At 45.5% G+C, this 20,822-nt stretch overlaps 1 protein-coding gene across 10 annotated transcripts in view; it reads left to right on the forward strand.

Moving 5' to 3' along the window:
* The window catches only part of SLC35F4 (solute carrier family 35 member F4), a 123,736-nt gene extending 102,914 nt beyond the window's left edge, over positions 1-20,822 (forward strand). For 5 of the 10 annotated variants that reach the window (XM_051622669.1, XM_051622668.1, XM_051622665.1 and 2 more), the window contains 6 exons: positions 969-1,266; positions 9,317-9,536; positions 16,609-16,734; positions 18,141-18,333; positions 19,363-19,452; positions 20,376-20,822. In XM_051622669.1, coding sequence (XP_051478629.1) covers positions 969-1,266; positions 9,317-9,536; positions 16,609-16,734; positions 18,141-18,333; positions 19,363-19,452; positions 20,376-20,617 — 1,169 coding nt within the window. In that variant the 3' untranslated portion in view covers positions 20,618-20,822. The other 5 variants (XM_051622671.1, XM_051622672.1, XM_051622673.1 and 2 more) reach the window with 5 other exon arrangements.

A 20,822-nucleotide genomic window follows, 5' to 3' on the forward strand; every position in this document is an offset into this window, starting at 1 on the left:
AAACCATTCTGTGGTTCTATGATATATATCACTCCATGTGTTGATGCGACTGATAGTTGATAGTAATAGTTGAGAATAGCTGCAGGTCAAGATCTTAGAAGGAACTCATGTTTTTTCTAAGAAACTGCTGTGATGTGGTATAACAGGGTGAGTGGTTGGAGCTCAGAGCTGCCACAGGAGCTCATGGGGCAACTGTCCATGCTCCTCGGTCTGCAGTGCAGCTCAGCCCAGTGTTTTCAGCTGGGATTGGTGACACCAAAGTAGGGTTCATGGGTTGCATCTCTGGAAGGTGTGTCTGGAGTCCAAGTCACCAGTCAGTGGGATTAAATTCTCCACACGGTCCAGACTTGTTAGGAAATCTGCAGTAGTCTCCAGATTAGGCCTGGAAAGTACTGTACTGTCCTCCTTTTTTATGTGTTTGTCTCAAGAAATGCTGAGCTTCCATTTTGTCCAGTTTCTGTTTTTTCAGGGTCAAAAGTGCAAATACACTAAGTTGACTGAAAAAAGCCTCTCTCTGCTTGGGTATATAAAACCATCAGGCTGTTTCATTTTCCCATCTCAGCTAGCAGATAAAAATAAGTGATTCTGGAGTTAAAATTTTGAATAATAAGAACTTGTTCCTGGCTTCAGACATCCAGGCTCAGATAGCTTTTGTGTTGCTCACACACAGAGAGTGATTGACTTTATAAAGTCATTGGTTCCAAGGGATTTAGGTCTGTTCTAGAGGTTTGGCTGGCAGAGGGAAAGGCTGATAAAGCAAATAGGAGCTACAGCTTAACCAGAATGCTGTTACCTTAGGCCTCAGTATTGTGTTAGTTCTTATCCCTTGAAATGAGATGGTATTACTGAAGTATTTCTCTGTGGGATTTCAGTGTTTGTGGGGTATGGAGGAATTACAGGGAGAAGGCAAGAATTGTTTTGAACACATTCATTGTGTGTGCAACTCTTCTCTTATTTTATTTTTCCAGGAGAAGAAGGAACACAAACGCACACAGAGAGCAGCAGCCAAGAAGCTGAAGGACAGACACGATGCCAGTCTTGCACATCCACCTTTCTCAAGCTTATCTGGAGATTTCTGATCATTTTGTCTGTCTCCTCCTCCTGGGTCGGGACCACGCAGTTTGTCAAAATCACGTATGAGACCTTTGACTGTCCTTTTTTCATGACTTGGTTCTCAACAAACTGGAACATTATGGTTTTTCCCATTTATTATTCTGGGCACCTTGCAGCTGCACAGGAAAAGCAGTCTCCAATCAAAAAATTCAGGTAGGCTTTATCGTGGCAATATCCCTTTAAGCAACCTGATTTCTGTGGGCTGAGATCACTGTTCTTCTCAGTTTGACCCGTGTTGTTAGGAGGCAGAATAAAGGTCATGCTGCAGAATATCTCATTCATAAATAGCTTTCAGAAGTCTGACAGATGAGTGATAATATGCTTGAAAAAATGGATAAATTATTGTTAAAAGCGTTCCTAACTGAGTTGAAAAGGTCAATAATTTGCTTATAATCTTGCTATTATATTCTCTAATATCTCTGTATTTTATGTTCCTGTCTGGATCAGGTCATTAATTAATCTGTTCTGGTCCATTTGTGACAGAACAGTAGTGTTAAGTGCAACTGAAACAGCTCATAGTTGAGAAGAAAGATGCTCAAAGCTGAGGACATGGTTTCCATGTGGAAGACCATGCCTTGGTCTCTGTGCTTACCAAGTACGGCAGGATGAAAACTGCCTTTTCCTCCTCCTGCCGGTTCATAGCATGAAGGAAGAGAATTGTAGTAGCCTCCTCTGCTCTCTTTTGTGTGGGGTAGGAACTAAAGCAGATTGAAGACTCTTGGTTTTCCTCCTCCTGTAGCTCTGAGGGGTATGTTGGCATGGCTGAGTGGCTGCCCTGCTGAGGAAATTATGTAAAGGCTTTGTCCTGTCTTCTGTCAGGCTCCACCTGGAAATACCTCTTCCTTTGTGCTGTGAGAGCCAGGAGGAGACATCCCTCTAACTCCAGCCTTTTCTTACACCACATGGCTGCGTGTTGCAACTGAACTCTCAACCTCAAGTGCAGAGGAGCCCATAGTCCTAATATAACATTAGTCTGCAGGGGTGGAAATAGATAAATCACTCTTCAGTAGCCACTGTGAAATCGTAGAAATACAAGGTTAGAGGGGAACCCAAAGAGACCATCCAGTCCAACCACCAGCACTGCAACAGCCCCAAGCTGGCCTAGCTTCACTCTAGCCAGCTCTTAAGAAGGGTCCACAGGGTTTGGAAGTACCACCACATTTTGGGACAGTTGTTCCCAGTTCCTTCTCTGCTTCCATTATTCCACCAACCTGACAGTGATGGAACTAAATCCAGCTTACTAAGAGGTAACACACCTTGCCCATGGAGGGAAGAAATTCACAGGATAATTTTGAGTGGGGACCCTGTGCCTTCAGAGCAGACTTGCTTTGAAAACAGTCTTGTTGACTGCAGCAGGGTTGTCTGTTCTGCAGGGTATTACCCAGCGTGTGGCCCATTCCTTGTTCCCACTGACAGAGGGTTCAGCACAGCTGTCACTGAGCACACAGGGAATTCCATTGGTGACTGTCAGGCTGCAGAGCAGCAGGGCCAGATTCTTCCCTCAGCTTGTTTTGCCAGGATCTGGGATGTAATTTGGCCCTAAATTATCATTTCTGTCAAATCAGTGTGACCGAAATGGAACAGTTGCACTTAATTAACTGCTTCTCTGAAACCCCTGGTGTTAGTGATGCCTTCACTCAGATTGTTACTGGAGTATTTGTGAGAACATTAGAAGTGTCAGCTTGGCTTCTGGGGATGGGGTGAAGTAAGAACAAATGCACAGCAGTTAGTTGGTTGATTATATATGCATCAGAGCAAAATTTTGGGCAAAACATTTGCAGCAACGCATAATATAAGTATGCTTAAATAATTTATACATTTCCTAAGTTGTTGGGAGTTCAGCTTTTAAGGTTGAGGTCATGTGCTTACATGCCCAGAGGAATTTCTGTACACACGGAGATGTGGAGTAGATTTGTGGATGTGTGGAAACAGGACACTGGTGTTAAAGCTGATGAGCGTCTTCCCAGAGTATTTCCTTTTCTGGGTACATTGGGAGCTCACATCCCAGGGAGGAGGTGACTGCTGGCAAATACTGACTTTATCATAGGGACCAGCTACTTGGTCTGTGCCGTGTTACGACTTGAGAAGCCAAACTCCTTCAGTTTAGGGATGGGAATGGACATATCTTCAAGCTGAGCACTTGCCTTTCTGGTGACTTAGAGAAATGAAAAGCATCATTTGTAGTTTCTAAATTCAGAGAGTTACAGACAGCTTTAGTTTGGAAAGGATCTTTGGAGGTCATTTAACCCAGCCTCCTACCCAGAACAGGGTTATTTTCAGAGCTAGATCAATTTTTTTTTTTCTTTAATTGTTTGGTTTGTGTTCTTGATATTGTTCCTGTTACAGGGCTTTTTATTGCATTTTGTAAGATTTCTTGTTGCTTCATTTGCTGGTTTTATCTTTTGGAGTAGCTAATCTGTGTCAATAAAGCCCATCCTGTAGCAATTCCAGGCCTATCTCAGAGTCCAGAGGTGATTTGTCTTTGTGTTTCTGGAGGATGTAGTTACTTACTAGACCCTTTAAAGACATATGACATCTTGTCCAGCAGATACTCCCTGGTGAATCAGAGCAAACAGTGTCTCTGATATCTTGGCAGAGACTGCAGAGATCAGTGATCATTCAAAGGACTTGCAGTGTCCTGCCCCAGGCTGGCAAAGCTGTACAGAGCTACTGCTACTGTCATAAATCCCACTTGGAAAGATGGGAGTCTCAAGCTCGTAACTTCAGATTGGCTTTCTAAAAGTTGTATAATTCTTGAGATTGTAAATTGTGCATTTCTTACCTTTCATGCTTTACTTTAGAGATTAATTTTTTTGGTCTTAGAAACTAATTCACAGTTGCTACCTCCCTGCTGCGTTTCAGTAGAGTATCTTGGTTGTCTTGAGACAGAAGACACATCTCTTGGTGTCCTCTCAGCATTGTAGGTAAAAGGTATGTCCCACATAACGAGCTTGCAGCTCCTTGCATCAGTGGTGAATAAAATGATCTGAAGCTCAGTAAGCTCAGCAACAGAAAATCTAACCCTGCTGGTATTTACCACAGCAGAAAACACTCCACAAGCTTAACATAGGATCCTAATAGAGTTATAATTTTGAATAGGTGGACAATATTTTCAGTGTCATTTTGCCTCCCCATCTGCTGTCTTGGCTTCTCAAGGACAACACTGTGACATTCAGCAGCTTTCTGCCAGAATGTATCCACGGTGAGGAATATAACCTACAGATCCTACAGGTGCTGTGCAGCCTTGAGGCACTGGCTGGGAAGAATGTAGGTACTTGCAGGTTTAATGAAAGATGAACATGTTGGGAAGAGTTGGTTTTCTAGCAAAGATAACAAGGTGTGAGCATCACTTGAAGTAAAACCAGAGTCATAAGTAGCTTGCTGTCATCTGTCATCTGCAAGTTTGTCACCTACAGATCTCTCCATCTATGTTGCAGCAGTAGCTCTGCCCAGGTTCTCCAGCTGCTCTGGAATAGTACTGCAAATCTAGATCTTCACTTCAGGGGTCTTTTCAGAGGAGAGGTGGGGATCTCTGTTGCCTGAAGCTGCTCCTGCCCTAAATGGCTCAATGGTAGGGAGGGAGACCAGCAGCACAAACAAAGGCTTTCCTTGTGGGGAACATTCTTTGTTGGGGGACAGCAATTCCCGTGGTGCTACCCCCTGAGCCAGTCACTGCCGATGTGAGAGGTTCCCACACAATTCCCTTTCCTTTTGCTCCAGCTCTTGGGCAGCCAAATGCAGCTAGCCAGGCTCTTTCTTACCGTTCAGACGAGAGCAAAACGCGAACTCGATCAGCCTTGGTAAACAGCTCACCAGTTGCTTAACCACCAACACTGATGTCGTGTCCTGAAATGGAGCTGGAAGATATTTTATTGCAGCAGATGCCATCATTTACATAGAAGGACCAAATGACATAACAACTTGTGCTCACGGAAGGTCCCACAGTGCTGCTTGCTGCCACAAAGTCACTGGTGACCTTGCGAAGTTTCAGCCCGGCTGCTGTAATTACATTCGTCGTGTTCACGTTACCCTAGGTAGCATCTGTTTGATCTGGTTTTGTTCCTGTAAGCTGTTTTAAAACCAGCTGCTGCATTACACTCCAGAGGCTGCTGTGCATCAGGGGTGAATAATCCCCTTCTTCTGCAGGGGCAATGCAGGCTATTTAATGGGTGCCGGGGGCAAAGCTACGTGACTGCTGGAGGTGCTGTAATTCCTGAGAGCGTGGCACACAGCCCAGAGCTGATGGCTGAGGGCTACCTGTGAATAAAAAGAGCTATTTATGTTAGAGGGCAGGCTTTAAATAGACTTCTTGTGCATTTGGAAATAGTTTGTGTCATAGTTTCAGGGTCAGCTGCCCTTAGATGTGTCTCTGCCTTTAAGTCAACAGCCTACAGGTACTATCTGTACGGGGAGGGATCCATGGGGCCAAGGATTTTAATCACTGTCATGTCGTGATGACTTCTGCAAGTTTAATTTTAGTTGCATGCTGAAGAGGCTGAGTTAACCACAGAGCAGCCAGCCCTCACAAAGCCCGAGGCAATCTACTGTAGCCATGACTGGGAAAATAAAGTCTTCTTCCTGTCTCCTTGCTCACTGAACATTATTCATGGAGTTCTTCTAGGCATAGAGGTGAATTCATCAGGTCTGTGACTCGCTCAGCACAACGCTGTCACAAGCCTTTGCTCTTTAGTTTTAATTGAGAGGTGAGGAGCTGCTGGCCCCTGTTTTGTCTGGTCATTGTATGCTGCTGTGTGTCATGGAGGCTCTTCCATCTGCTTAAACAGCCCATTGCCTGGGGCCTGTGAAGTGTTTCCAGATTTCTTTTCCTAGCTGTGAATCTGTGCTTGTCCCTCCCACTGCTTATGGAAACTCAGAGATAAATGACATCTGCAGTGTTGCTACAACTGCCTCTCCCAAATAGCTGATCAGCCCACAGAGTCCAACCCTGAAAAACAGAATCATCACTAAGGCTTCCTCTGGACTTCATCCTCCTAACTCTGCTCTGAGTTTGTGTGCTGACATCCCAGTGATCTGCAGGACAGCAAAACCTGACTAATGATAGATAACCCCCACTCCTCCCCCCACAACACCTTTTTGGCTTTGGGAGCCACCCACCTTCCCTGTGGATGGAGGAGGAGAAGCACCAGGCTTATTCCCAGCATCTCCCTGGCAGTGCAGGGCCACCAGGGATGACAGGGGTATAATTTCCCATGGCACATTTGCAGGGGAGCATTTCCTGCTGCCTTGCTGACTCCAGAGAGTGACATGCATCGCTGTCAGCAGCCCCAGCTTCCTTCTCTCTGGTTTTAACACAGCACAAGCCTGTTTCCTCTTAAGACAGATCCTGACAGCTACTGAGACAGGTTGGATTTACAACCGTATAATGATCCAGTCTTGCATCAAAACCAATGGCAGAATTCCCAGTAGGCTGGAGACTCTGGTCTGTAGTTCACAATGCAGATCTGTTCTTGCCAGGAGAACAGGGTATCATGGCTCTGGTGTCCTGTAATGGGGGCACAGCCAAAGTGCATCCAAGTCAGAGGCCACCAATCTTGAAGTGAGATGTAATATGAGCTCAGAAACTCCCCTCTGCATCCATCTAAGCTTCGAGGGGAGAAAAACATCTTTTCAGTGTAGACTGCTGTGTCTGAATGTCAATGAACATTGAAGTCTGTGCTACTAGTGAGCCCATTCTCACACAGGGAAACTCATCACCTTTAACTCCTGTTGAAATCAGTGATAAAAAAAAGCCTAGAGTCGAACTTAAGTATGAAGTTATTTGCTTCACTTAGTATTTGCTTTGCATCTCATATAAATGGTACACACTACCAGCAGTTCTCTTTCTAAGTGTCATGTTTCTGTTCTGCTCTTTGGGGAACAGGCTGACTTCTGAGAACATTGAGGTCAATCAGAGGGAATGAGATAACACTTGGGCAGGCACATGTGCTAATTAACTTGTTGGACACCCTGGCACAGAGTTTGAGAAAGGGATTTATTATTAGTAGAAGTGAATGGTTTGTACCCCAGGTCATTTTAGTGACAGCTGGGAATGAACAGTTATTAAGTAGAATAGTGGAATCATAGAATCATTTAGGTTAAGATGTAGCTGATCTCAGGTAGTACATAGATATTATTCTACTTTCCTCAAACCGAGATTAGTGGTTTCCATTCTTAGTAGTAAAAACCTGCAGTAGTTTTAACAGCAAAATCCTCCAGGATTACTAAAAATTGTTTGGGAGACCTGAAAAAAAATTCTCTCTTTAAAGGCAAAGCCAAATCAGGATAATTATTACATTGCACACACCCCCCACCCCCCCAATAACAAGTGTTTTTGAATTCACATTGCAGTGCAATCTTTGAAGTTACTAATTAGTTATACATAATTAGTGTTTTAGCAATCTTGGAATCACAGCTGTATTTGGCTGTGAATACACAGGGGCCCTCCAGGCCTCATGCTGTGTAGATTAGTCTCTCAATGTTGTTTGGTAAAGACATGTTGCAGACTGATGGAACCTTGGTTCACCCCATTGGCGTTTTGGTTGTATGGAGCATTCACTTTAAAACTCTCAAGTTTTAAACAGACGTGTCAGAGAGCCTGTGTGTCAAGAAATGAAGTGTACTGGGAACCACAGAATCATGGAATGGTTTGGATTGGAAGGGACCATCTAGTTCCAACCCCACTGCATGGGCAGGGACACTGGACCTGGTTGTTCCAAGCTCCATCCAGCCTGGCCTTGAACACTTCCAGGGATGGGGCAGCCACAGGTTCCCCAGGCAACCTGTTCTAGTTTCTCACCACCCTCACAGAAAAGAATTTCTTCCCCTCCTCTAATCTAAATCTCCCCTCTTGCAGTTTGAAGCTGTTCCCTCTCATCCTATCACTCCATGTCCTTCTAAAAAGTCCCCCTCCAGCTCTACATGCCTCCCCTGGGCCATCCCAATGCTTTGCATGACAACAACATCTCACTTGTTTTCCCCCCTCAGTCCTTGAACTTGCACCATGTCACAGCAGGAGATGGAGCAGTGTAAGCAGCTTCCATAGGGAGACTTCTCTGATGACATTGAAGAGGCTGATGAGTTTTACATCTCCTTGGAAAATTATTCTACTTACCATGGTCGTCTCCATGAACACACTGATTGTGCTCAGCAGGGACCAGGTCTCGGCTCTTGGCGCTGTCGCCTCTCTGGAGAGTGTCAAGGACATTCTTTGGGCTGGATTCCTTGAGTTTTTGTTTATTGATTTTTGCCTCCCTGTGGAGATTTTGCTTCAGCTCTGCCTGGGTTTGGGAAAGTAGAGATTTTGTTTGCTATTTAATCCGCAAGGAATTAAATTCCTTGTGGTCTCTAAGCAAACAGAACTTACTACTAGGACGAGGGGAAACGGCACCAGGTGACAACACAAGAAGTTTCACCTCAACATGAGTCTTTACTGCGAGGGTGATGGAGCCCTGGGACAGGCTGCTCAGAGAGGTTGTGGAGTCTCCTTTTCTGGAGACTTTCAAGACCCATCTGGACGTGTTCCTGTGTGATCTGCCCCAGGTGTTCCTGCTGCAGCAGTGGGGGTTGGACTCGACCTTCAGAGGTCCCTTCCAACCCCTGTGATTCTGTGATTCTATGAAAATAAAGCTGCTAAATACCCTTCCCTCCCCTTTTCTTCATTTTTTTACCCTCTTGTTCAACTGGCTCAGTCCCACTGGCTGGTGCTTCACGTTCCAAACCACGGTCTTGCAGTATTGTTGAGTACCTTCAAGCAGTTCTGAAAGCTTGCTTGGCCATACGTGAGAATATATTTCAGTAAGGAAAAAAAAAACAACAGCTTTTGGAACAAAGCAAGAAAAAAATTGACAAGGCACAGAAGAAAAATTGTGGTTATAATCCCTCTGCTCATGGCCTTGAAGGCAGAGTCTGAGAACTGTCAGTGCATTATAGATAACCTTCATTTTGGTTTGTGAGTCCCTGGGATTATTGTTGCATAGAGTGTAATTATTTCAGGTAAGTTACTTCTCTATTTGTGAAATTGCTGTTTTAAGGAGATGGTAGGTGATTTTCTCTATGTGAATGAAACAATAGATTCTTAGGGGTGTGCAGGGTAGTCAGGAAAAGCACTAAACTGAATGTGATAAAAACCTAATGACTGTTTGTTGTGCTGCAGTGAATGCTGAGGAGAATCCTGGCTGAGCTTTAAAATCTTTTCTTTTCATAGGGAATGCAGTCGGATTTTTGGTGAAGATGGTCTGACACTGAAACTCTTTCTTAAAAGGACTGCTCCCTTTTCTATTCTGTGGACTTTGACTAACTACCTGTATTTACTGGCTTTAAAGAAGCTGACAGCCACAGACGTCTCTGCCCTATTCTGTTGTAACAAAGCTTTTGTCTTCTTGCTTTCTTGGATTGTGCTGAAAGACAGGTTCATGGGAGCAAGGGTAATGATATGCCTGATTTTCAACTCTTTCTTGTTTTCATAATTGCCCTTAAATCCATAAGCCATTGTGCTGCCATAGTACTGCCTCATGATGGGATAGAAATGCTGTGAAACCCTTTCTCGTGTGATTTTGTGATGCAAACCTAAGCCTGAAGATGAGTTAGAGACCTCGTACTCCAGAGGTAATTCAATGTGGGAATTTCAAGAAGCTATTACAGCTGAGTGTGCTTTGATGAATTAGAATAGGAAGACTTCCAATTTCATAGAAGCCTATTCTGATTTGGGCTACTGTGCTGAAGTACAGTCAATTAAAATTTTAAACTTAGTGATAGATGCTTGAGTTCTAAACAAAGTGATTTTAGTCCTTGTGAGGGTAGGTGGCTGTTCTCAATGTGTAATTTATTTTTTTTCTCAAGCTACCCTATTACTTTTTCCATATACATGTACACGTGCCAAATTTGGTTTAAAAGAAATAGCAACTGTGTTGTATGAAAGTGTATTTTGCACTAAAGTGTTAAGGACTCACTGACAGTAATATGGACCCTGCAAAATAACCCCAACAAAAAAGCCCCTGCTAAAAACCACCCAAGCAAAATGATGTGTGCCTGGATCTGGGGAAAAGCAAACATGTTCCCTGTAATTTTACATACACAAATCTCCTAATTTGCAGCAACTTCAACTATTGCCTTTATAGGCTGAGGTGTAGTTGGGCTTCCTGTCATTTTTGCTCATGCAAATTCCCCCGTTGAAATGGCTCAAGGCCTAATGGTCATGTGGAGTACAATCCTGTTTGAAGTATCAAGAGTCTTGAACTTCATTAGGGACTGGTGAGGGCCAGTTGTGATGCCTGTGACCAGAAAGAGCCAGCAGCAATAGTATTTTAAGTCCCATGGAGAGCCTGATGGATCAGGACACTCATCTGAGTGAGTGTTTTTTAAAAAATCAGCACAGCAGCTTTATTATTACTGTTATTGTTGTTATTGTTATCATTATCATAATTATTGTTATTATTATTGTGATAGGAGAGTTCCAAAATGAAAGGAATAGGCTTTCTCTGTCACAGGCATCTGATCTAGCTCTTGAAGCAGCCACCATCACACTGAACTTGTGTGCAGGGTTTGGCAATGGAAGAGGAAGCTGTTGAAAGGACAACAGTTCCCCTCACATCCTGGTGAGATGGGCCAGGCTGGGACCTCCAGCACAGGAGAAATGGCACAGGGCCTGAGCACTGCAGGATGTGTGTGCTCTTGGGTGAAGATCTGCCAGAAGGGTTTGGTTGGGCTGGCTCAGTGGAAGGTCTGTCCAGACCAGGCAAATTTGAGGAGGTGAGCCTGTGTTTCATAGACCTCAGCCATAGTGCCCTTGGAGGTAAGGACATGGACATTGCATCTTGCAGTGCCAAAGCCAGACCTGTGTATCTATCTGTTTCATGTACAACTTAATATATAGAAGCATCAGGTGAATGTGACCTACCCTGAGCCTGCTGATGACTAACTCAAAGAACAAGCAGGGTTTGAAATCCTCAGTTCTTCTCCAGAGAAATTAACAGGAACTGCCACTTCCCCCCTCTGCCCCTTGATCACCTCAGGTTCCAGCTGAGAGAGTAGGATATTTTGTACCATTTCAGCTAATTTTCATCTCAAAGCAACCTCTTCCTCAAAAAAGCAGGCATGGCTCTTGTATTTTCCTAGCCTGCTCTCGTAAGAAACAGATGAAAAAACCTAGATGGAAAAAAAAAAAGCTATTTTTAGTTATTAGCTATTTTTTACTGACTAAAAAAAAAGCTTTGCTATAAATACCCATTAGTATTCATGCTGTAAACAAGGTGAGGTTTACCCAAGAAAAACTTGGCTGGAGAAGTGAGCAGCAAATCCTGCACATGAAATAAACTGGTTTTTTGCTGCTAACTGGCAGATTCTGGATGCACAGTGCCTGAAAGGTAATTAGCAGCATTTTCCAGCAGCCCTCCTGCCAGAATAACACTTAATGATGTTAATGACCACGCAGGAGAGTGTTTGAGAACTAAAATATGACTAAGCAGCATGGCCCCAACCTTTTGTGCTTTGAATACACTCTGCTGCTTTGACCCCCCAGCCTCTCAGAGAGCAAGTGTAATTAGGTTATTTGGACAGTAAGGGGATGAAAAGAAATAAGGGCTTAATCATATACTCTAAGGCAGTGTTTTGCCAAAGTGCTCAGCATCCAGGAGGACAGACAGATTTTCAAAGGAGCTCAACTCCCAGCAGGTCTCTCAGAACTTCAGAGCCCTCAGGCATGGCTGTGGTGCATGGAAGGTGGGGATGCCACCAGCACCTGTGTGTCCAGACAGCTTTCATCTGCCTGGGCTTGGGCAGCCAGCAAGGCTCAGCAGCTCTGTGGCAGGTTTCCAGCATTGCCAACTCCCTGCCTGCCTGGCGTTGCTGCAGGGAAAGGGACAACTGGCCACCACCAACTCACCACCACCAACTGGCTGCTAGGCATCTCTACACCACCAGCCCACTGCAGGGACAGCTGGCTGCCACCTGCACGTGGCACTGGTTCAACACCATGAGCAGGACCTTGGGGAGCAGGCGGGTCTGCTCCTGGTGCTCCGACTTGGCCAGTTGGTGGTGGTGAATTGCCAGTGGCCAGTTGTCCTAGACCTATTGCTGCAGTCACCAAACTACCTGCAGGTGGCCAAAGGCAAGTGGGAGCCACATGGTCAGCTGCCTGGTGGCTCCCTGATCCCTGGCATGCCCTGAAAAGCCACTGCCAGCTAGGCTTTGGGGCTGAATGTTCAGATGGACTATCTAAAGACAAACCTGTCTTAATGTCCACCTCATGGTATGGCATGATCTTGCCTGTGGAAGCATTGAGTGGCTGTGGAAGGGCTGCCAGGTCTGGCTGTCCTGGCTGCTTTTGAGCTACCTGGTGTGTTGTGCAGTGAGAGCCATGTGTCCCCAGTGCTGTTGTGTGGGAAGGAGCCTGCACCCAACCCAAGAGAAAGAAGCACCACCTGGAGAAAGAGTTTTCATATGAGAAGGACATTTGCAGCAATGTCTATGTAGCTATTTACCTATTAAAGTGGTGCAGGTGGACCTTAGGTACCTTCGGTACCTACTGCCCTGCTTCTGTAAGTCCAGGCAGCTTTGGCTCAGAGCAAGCACAAATATTTAAAAGATTTTACCAATTTGAGTAGTTCTGTTCGTTTGTGTCACTTAGATTTAGCTGCATAGTTAAGGCTTGACATGTTTGAGCCCTTGATTGTGTTTCATCTGTGCAGCTGAACTAATGCTTATTAGGTAGGTAGACAGAGGAGTTTGGGGACATTTTCCCCCCAGAAAAAAAAAAATAATATTGGCTGTAGTCTGAAGGCAGGTTCCTTTACCACAGCACCTCATTTACTGCTGAGCTCCAAATGGAAAAAACAATTGCTCCTGAATAAAATGTTGGTTGACTTTGATTTCTTCCAGGGTAAAAAAAAAAAGAGAAAAAAACCCACAACAAACAATAAAAAAGGGGACACACACACACAGGCTGATTTAATTCCTTACCTAGGAGTCTCCAGAAGAAAGTTACTAGCCACTTCTGTTAATTAAAAGCCTTGTTTAATGAGCTGTCAGCTACAACAACCAGGTTTGCTGCTTGTCAGCTTCCAGGAGCCTGCAGGATGTGCTTTCAGGTTTCTAAAGCAAACACATGACAATTGCTAGGCAGGGGTCAGCTGTGCTAATGCAGTGGTGTAGAACTTGCAGGAAGAGCTTTGAGCAGAAACTGAAATAATGTTCTCGCTGTTTTCCAGTGTCAGGTCTTATTTATCTAATGTTCCATGAGATACTGCTCCATGTGTGTCCATCATTTCTGGAAAGAAAGTGCCTGACTTCCTAAATATATGATGGAATTAGGAAAGTGACTCTCTGAATTTGGTGTAGTTGGACTGGAAAGATGTTCTTCCCAACGGGAAGAATCACCTGTTGGGGATGATGGAGCTACTCATTTCCACTCACTTGCTGGGTCTGAGCTGTGAGTGCACTAAGAGTTAAATCTTGATCCTTTTTCTTTGAAGAGGGGGATAAGTACATTGGATGTGGCTGTTTTGCTCTGCGGGAGGCACTGCTTGAAGTATTACAGCTCAAATATTCCAGCTGACAGCTGAAGTGCTACATCTGAACTGATGTGCAAGGCAAGATGCCTAGTGCAGCCTGAGATGAGACCAGCCAAGCAGGGCAAGGGGGAAGCTTCTGGAAACTGGTAGGAGGGGTTGTGCTGGTGTCTGAGAGGTCCAGGGTATAATTCTGTGTTGCTTCAAGGCTGGACTTCTTTGGTGTTTGTGTCCTAGGATAAGCTGTAAGGAGAACAGCAGCATTACACTGTTCTATTACGAACAAACTACTCACTAAAGCAGAGGGAGGAGAGAGAAGCTCTGTAGGGACCTTTCCTGCTGGGACTGAAACTCATTCTTCTACGAGAATTTAACTGTGCTTTGCTCACAAGTCCTTGGATAGATGGAAGCTCAGGGATCAAAATAAGCTTTGCTGCATCTTGGGGGATGGTATGTGTGTCACGTGCCAGATATGCCCTGACTTTTCAGCAGGGTGAGCAGCAGAGGGTGATGTCTTCCAGCACCCCAACTCACTTAAGGAGTAAAAGCCAGATTCCCATTTAGGCACTGGAAAATGCAACGTTCACCCCAGTCCTTCTCAGAAGCTTGCTGGTGAGAGCCCTAAGTCCAGAGATGGCAGTCTTGACTCCATATCCATCCCCTGGATGAAGGGACTCAAGCCCTCCTTCCACCATGGCCTGACTTGACTGTTGGGATGTGTTATTTTGGGAAGGAGGGAATGGAAGCTGTCTGGTCACCTCTTGCTAAAGTCTTTCCAGATCTGATGGAGCTGTTGCATTACACATGGGAGACTATGTGTGTGACTCCAGCCCTTGTCATTAAGTTGATTCCAAGTGCCATTTCACAGTGAATTTGGAGGTACCAGCAATATCTTCAGGACAAGGTGACAGCTAGCCAGCTTTGCTGAACTGGAGCTTGGATGTGTTGAATAGAAATGAGGTGGGATATAGACATGCACTGTGGTTTGTCTCTGCCTTTGACACTGCTAATGATGAGAGGGAAGTAATTAAAGCTGCGTGCAGGGGATGGGTACCTCAGTGAAGATGTTGGCCTAGATACCAATGTGATTGAAGAGCAATAACATTTTTACCTGAAGTCTCCAAGATTGTCTCTACCGTGGGAGTTGATTCTTGATTCCCTGTTGTGTCCCATGTGGGGACACCTTTACTTGAGTCAGGGGTGTCCCCCTGTCCTGTGTGGCCCTTGAGGCAGGGTTTTCCTCTACTGACTGGCCCTGTTGAAATTGTTCTGTGGGGTTGTTGTGCTTCTTGCCTCAGCCTGGCTCACATCTGCTCAATACAAGAATCAGTGGGTTTTCTGGGTCTCTTGGTAAAACTTTATGAGATCCAAAAGCCAAGCTCCTCTGCAAAGGGGCTCGTGGTTTGATCAAGATGCCTTTAAAGTCTGTAGTGTGAAGCACATAAAGCTTAGGTTTGCCTGGTAGTTAATGTTTCTTCAAGGAAGTTTGATGAAGCAAGTGTCCATCTCACCATGGTGATGGCTCAGGGGCTGTACCAGAGCTGCAGGAGCAAGAAGGTAAAAAGCCCTGCCTGGCTCAGCAGTCACGTTTGGGAGCCAGTCAGTGTGACAGTGCTTGCAGAGGTTGATGTTGGTGAGGTGAGCCACGAGTTTCCTCCTTTGTATGAGTGAGGAGAGCCTGCCTTGCCTGTCCTCTGGGGAGTTGTGTGTTATAATGGATATCTGGGAATAGAAGACAGGGTCTGAACCTGAAATGTTGCTGCTGATTCTGTAACAGCCAGCTTTGGATATCTGCAGTTGTGAATATTCTGCTCTACATCCAGCTCTAGTACATGAGCAGCCTTTTTATAGTAATAAAATGTTTGATGAAATACTAATTAAACAAACAAATCAACAAACCAAACTCTATAAAACCCCCTGGCTCTCAGAAATGGGGCTGTGATTTTCCACAAGTCTGAGGAAACACATTTTCCTCTGCAGGTCATGGAATCTAGGTATTCAGTGTCTTTGAAATTCAGACTTCATATTTATCTGCTGAGGGCAATAAGGTAGGGACTGGGAGGTTTTTTTTCAAATAATAAAGCATGCTGGGACCCCTGCCACTTCCTTATGCTCCTTGGAGTCAAGACCCAGAATTTCAGGTACAGTTAATTATTTCTTTTTCATATCATAGAATGGTTTGGGATGGAAGGGACCTTAAAGATCATCTAGTTCCAACCCCCCTGCATGGGCAGGGACACCTCCCACCAGACCAAGTTTCTCCAAGCCCCATCCAACCTGGCCTGGAACATTCCCAGGGATGGGGTATCCACAACTTCCCTGGGCAACCTGGGCCAGGATCTCACCCCCTCACAGTGAAAAATTTCTTCCCAGTGTCTAACCTAAATCTCCCCCCCTTCCAGTTTTCATTTTCAAATGAGGTCAAAACCCTAAGCACAAAGGTAAAGACACCATAAAGAGATTTGGTCATGTCCATCCAAGAAAGCTGTTAGGAAATATGCACAGTTGGAGCAGCCTGGAAGAGCTCCCAGTGCTACACTGGTATGCCAAAATACAGAGGTCATTCTTCTGGACTAATGTCCAGGAAGGTCAGCCATCTAGATGTTTGCATTTCAAGTCAAATTGACAGCATTGATAAATATTTGTCTTTTTGTAGAGCAGAGCATAATGTCTTAAAATATCTTGATCTTGGAGGAATATCTCCCAAGTGGATGTTTAGTTTATAAAATACTTAATGATGGATGGTGTCTCAGTAGGTCCTAGGGAGACCCTGCAGTGCTATAGATCCGTGTCACTCTCTGTGCACACACTTTCATTATGCTTTAGATCTCTCCCAACTGTGCATAATTCCCCCTGTTTAAGGGCAAGCAAAGAAGCTTCAAGTCAGAGCAAGGAGCTATAGTGATACTCATTTAAACCCCACACAGTGATAATCTCTTGCTGGGTGATGAAGTTGGACTGAGTTTTACCTTCCTTTGCTTTCTCTGTACAGATAGTTGCAGCAATAATGGCAATCACAGGGATTGTAATGATGGCATATGCAGATGGTTTCCAGGGTGATTCAATTATCGGGGTGGCATATGCTGTTGGATCAGCCTCTACATCTGCACTCTATAAGGTAGGTTGTAGCTGTTTATTGGGATTCTTACATTCTTTAACATTGGCTGGTAGCATTGCATGAATGCCAAGTGAATCACTGTAAAGTAAATGCTTTGTTTTATTTGTCCCTCCTGCACCATTCATGCTGGGACCAGGAGATGCCATGATGTCAGGAGAGCTACTCTGAGGGTAATCAGTTGTTAGCTGCCAAATAGCCAGGCTGCCTTTGCTTGATGAGCCTTTAATGAAATCTCCATTATGATGCTGCGAGGAGTTCAGGATCATGTTTTAATCATGTCCTGCCACCACACTTTCTCAACACTGTTTGGAAGGGGCTGGGCAGACGGAGCAGGGAGGAGAGCTGGAATCAGCAGTGCTGCTCTCCCAGCTCATCCCTGGGCTGCACTGCGGCTCCTCTTGCATATTCCATGCTCGTGCAGAGCTTGGAGCCCCCAGGTGATGCACTAAAGGCATGCTGGGCTCTGCTCTCCTGCTTCAAAGTAGTGGCTGCTCTTGAAGATGAGGAATGGAGAGGGATGTGTCTGAGTTAGGAACAGGTTGGGCTAAAGGTGTCCCTGTTTATCATCAGCACGGGGAGGGTGAAGGGTGTGTGAAGAGGAGCAGGTTTGGACTTGGCTGTAGTGGGATGAGAAGTTGCCTCCCAGCTTTAGACTTTGCTTGTCTCACCGATTAATTTGTTGTCACCATTCAAAAGTCACTCAGAGTGCATGAATTGAGGCCATGATGATGCCTGTGAATCTGAAGCCAGTCCCTCCAGGTGAGGCTTTCCTCTCACAGCAGGTTCATGCTGTGGAAACCCCTCCCAAACCCTAACAGTGCCAAGCATGGCCCAGATCCCATAACTTGGTTGCCCGGAATGCTAGAGTCATTAAGGTTGGAAAAGACCTCTAAGCTCATCAAGTCCAACCATGAAGCCCAACACCACCGTGCCCACTAAACCATGCCCCAAAGTGCCATGTCTACACATTTTTTTAACACCTCCAGAGATGGTGACTCCACCATCCCCTGGGCAGCTTGTTGTGATGCTTGACCACTCTTTCAGTAAAGACATTTTTCCCAATATCCAATCTAAAAAATCCCACATGCTTGAACAGTGTTGTCCTAGGGTTCTTAGTTACACTTGCTCCTTGTGGCATTTTATATTAAGCTTTGTTTCATCCAGATTCAGCTGTTTTCATGGTAATAACATGATATCTCCCTCTGTGCTGAAATGCAGGAAAAGGCAGAAATAGGACCAGATTTCCCCTTCCAAAAGTTCGGTAGGAAAGGGTGGGGTTGTGCCATGCTGTGCTAGTCAGGGTTGTCCCCATGCCCCTCTCTTCCCGAGGGAGGAGAGGACTTTGTGCAGGAGGACCTTGCTCCTTGGACAGGCCTGAGACTAAAACCCTCCTCTTTTCTTTGCAGGTTTTGTTCAAAATGTTCCTTGGAAGTGCAAACTTCGGGGAAGCGGCTCATTTTGTTTCTACCTTGGGCTTCTTCAATTTGATTTTCATCTCTGTGACCCCCATCATCCTGTATTTTACCAAAGTGGAGTACTGGTCCCCCTTCTCTGCTGTGCCCTGGGGTTACCTGTGTGGGGTAGCCGGGCTCTGGTTGGGTATGTGACAAATAATTCACTCATTTTTCCAGCTCTTCTCAACACAAAATTAGCCTTGGACCACAAACAGTCCCCTCCACCCCCTTGGGCAGCAGAGCTCTCTCTCACAGGTGAAATCTGATCCCAGCCCAAGCAGGTACACCTTGAGAAATTATTCATATTTTTCATAAGAAGCCTTAATACTAATATTAATGGCAGAGGATAAAGATGAAGCAGTCATACCAATTGTCCACTTTTCATATTTGCATTCCTACCATAGTTTCATTGGTACTTCCCTAGCACAGCTGGGTTGCTGCCAACCCAATTTCAAAGGGCTGTGTGTGGTCAGTAGCTCCTGGGATGCTCTGTGGGGTTTGTGTGCACTGACATGGAGACCTGCAGTGCTGGGACACCTTTCTGTGGGTGCTGCAGGGCTCTGGGCAGAGCTCTCACAGCTTGGTGTTTGCCTGCAAGGATCTTCTCCTTTGGTCTTCACCTCCCCTCTGCTCTTCCACAGGGCTCTCCTCAGAGCCATGATTGTTGTTCTCTAGCCAGGCAGAATATCTTGTTTGATTCAGCCCAGAGGAGTTTGAATTTTCAGAGGTAATAACATCCTTTTCTTTACTGAAGTCTCTATTATTTCATAACTGAAGAGGCTTTTGTCTCCACTACAAGTGCATTACATGGAAAAATGAAAGTGAATGCCATGGCCTGGTAGGTAGCCCAGCCATGCAGCTGTCCTGAGACACATTGTTCAGGCTGGAAAAGACCTTTAAGATCATTGAGTCCAAACGTCCTCTCCTCCCTTGGTGATAATCTTGGTATTACTGTTTGTGAAAGGACCTACAGCCCTCCCTCTTCCTCCAAGCAGAACTTCCCCTCATTTCCCACTCATGAAAAAAGACTCAATCCCTTCAAGACAAGGACCTCATCGTGATGTGTGTCCTGAGCCTGTATCATGCTTATATGGTCAAGGTGGAGGACAACAGGCTCACCCCACTGCTTTGCCCCACAATCAGCTGTTATTTTCTCTTTTTTTTTTCCCCCCAGCTTTCAACATTCTGGTGAACGTTGGTGTGGTGCTTACCTACCCCATTCTGATCTCTGTTGGCACAGTGCTCAGCGTCCCTGGAAACGCAGGTACGAGCTCCCTGGGTGTTGGTGGACAGAGGAGCACGTGGGGCTGCAGGCAGCAGAAGCAGTTCATGGTCTAAATAGTCACAGATCTCTTGCCATGTTCAGTCTTCTTCAGCTTCCGTGGGTGCTGGGCGTTTCAGCTGGTGAAAGCCTTTTTTTCCTTTTGGTCTTGCCTCCTTCCTCTGGGAGTGCTGACTGTGTCTGTACCGTGCAGATCTCCAGCCAGCAGCCCAAAGCTGGTTGCTGCTGAGGTGTGGTGGGCTCAGCACTCTGCTGGTGACCTGCTGTGCAGCAGCAGGGCAGGGTGTGTACGTGGAAGTTTGTTCCAGAGTCCTATCTTCTTGAATCTGTCTCTGCTCTTCCAGTCTTCTCTTCTCCCCCCTAGCCTCACCACTCTGGGTTTCAAAGAAACATCGATTTTTAGGGGGATGCAGGTCAGAACTGTGAAACAGTCAGTACCTGTAAGAGACTGCTGAAGGGCTCAGATGTGCTGTGTTTGGTGGTTGTGGGGCCTGGAGACATCAACACCAGCTTTCTGACCTGCGTGCTGCTCTCTCCCCATCGCTGGTCCACGCAGCCCATGAAGCATTATGTTGATGTGACCTGCTGTAGATCAAGAGTTACCATAAAGTACCTTCCCTCTGGAAGCAAAAATGGAAACCTTGAGGCTAGACCAGCTCTACAAGGCTTCCTCATAGCCTGCATGAAGATGGTGAGGTGTGAAGATGTGGCACCTCCTCACCTAATCTGTGAGGTCAGAGCCATTCTCTGAGCTCAGGGAGCTGGTCACTCTAGAGGACTGAGAGCAATGAGGCTGGTGTCACAGCCCAAGTGCAACACGCAGGTCATGGAGATGTTCCAGGCCGCTCTGATGCTCTAGTTCCTCCTGCTGCAATTTTGACAGTGCTGTTGTTTCTTCTTCACAGCTGTGGATCTGTTGAAGCACAAAATGATCTTCAGCGTAGTGAGGTTGGGAGCAACCATCATCATCTGCATCGGCTTTCTGCTCATGCTGCTCCCTGAGGAATGGGATGAAATAACCCTGAGGTTCATCAACAGCTTGAAGGAGAAGAAAAGTGAGGATCATGCCGATGACATCACAGAATCCAGTGTACACACGAGGAGCAGAAGTAGAGCTAATGGGACAGTGTCTATACCACTAGCTTAGGGCTGGTGGACTTGAGCTGCACACAGATGTATATTCTGTGAATATAGCCTACATTTCCTCACTACTTGTATGCTTAAAAATGACATTTACTCTGAGCAGGAGATCAACTGTAAGATAAGAGAAATACATCTATAATAAATGTTTACATTTATACACTTATCAAGGAAGGGGTGTAAATAACTACAATAAAATGTTTTGTAATAAA

The sequence above is a fragment of the Apus apus genome, chromosome 5, assembly GCF_020740795.1.
Source record: "Apus apus isolate bApuApu2 chromosome 5, bApuApu2.pri.cur, whole genome shotgun sequence".
Taxonomy (NCBI): domain Eukaryota; kingdom Metazoa; phylum Chordata; class Aves; order Apodiformes; family Apodidae; genus Apus; species Apus apus.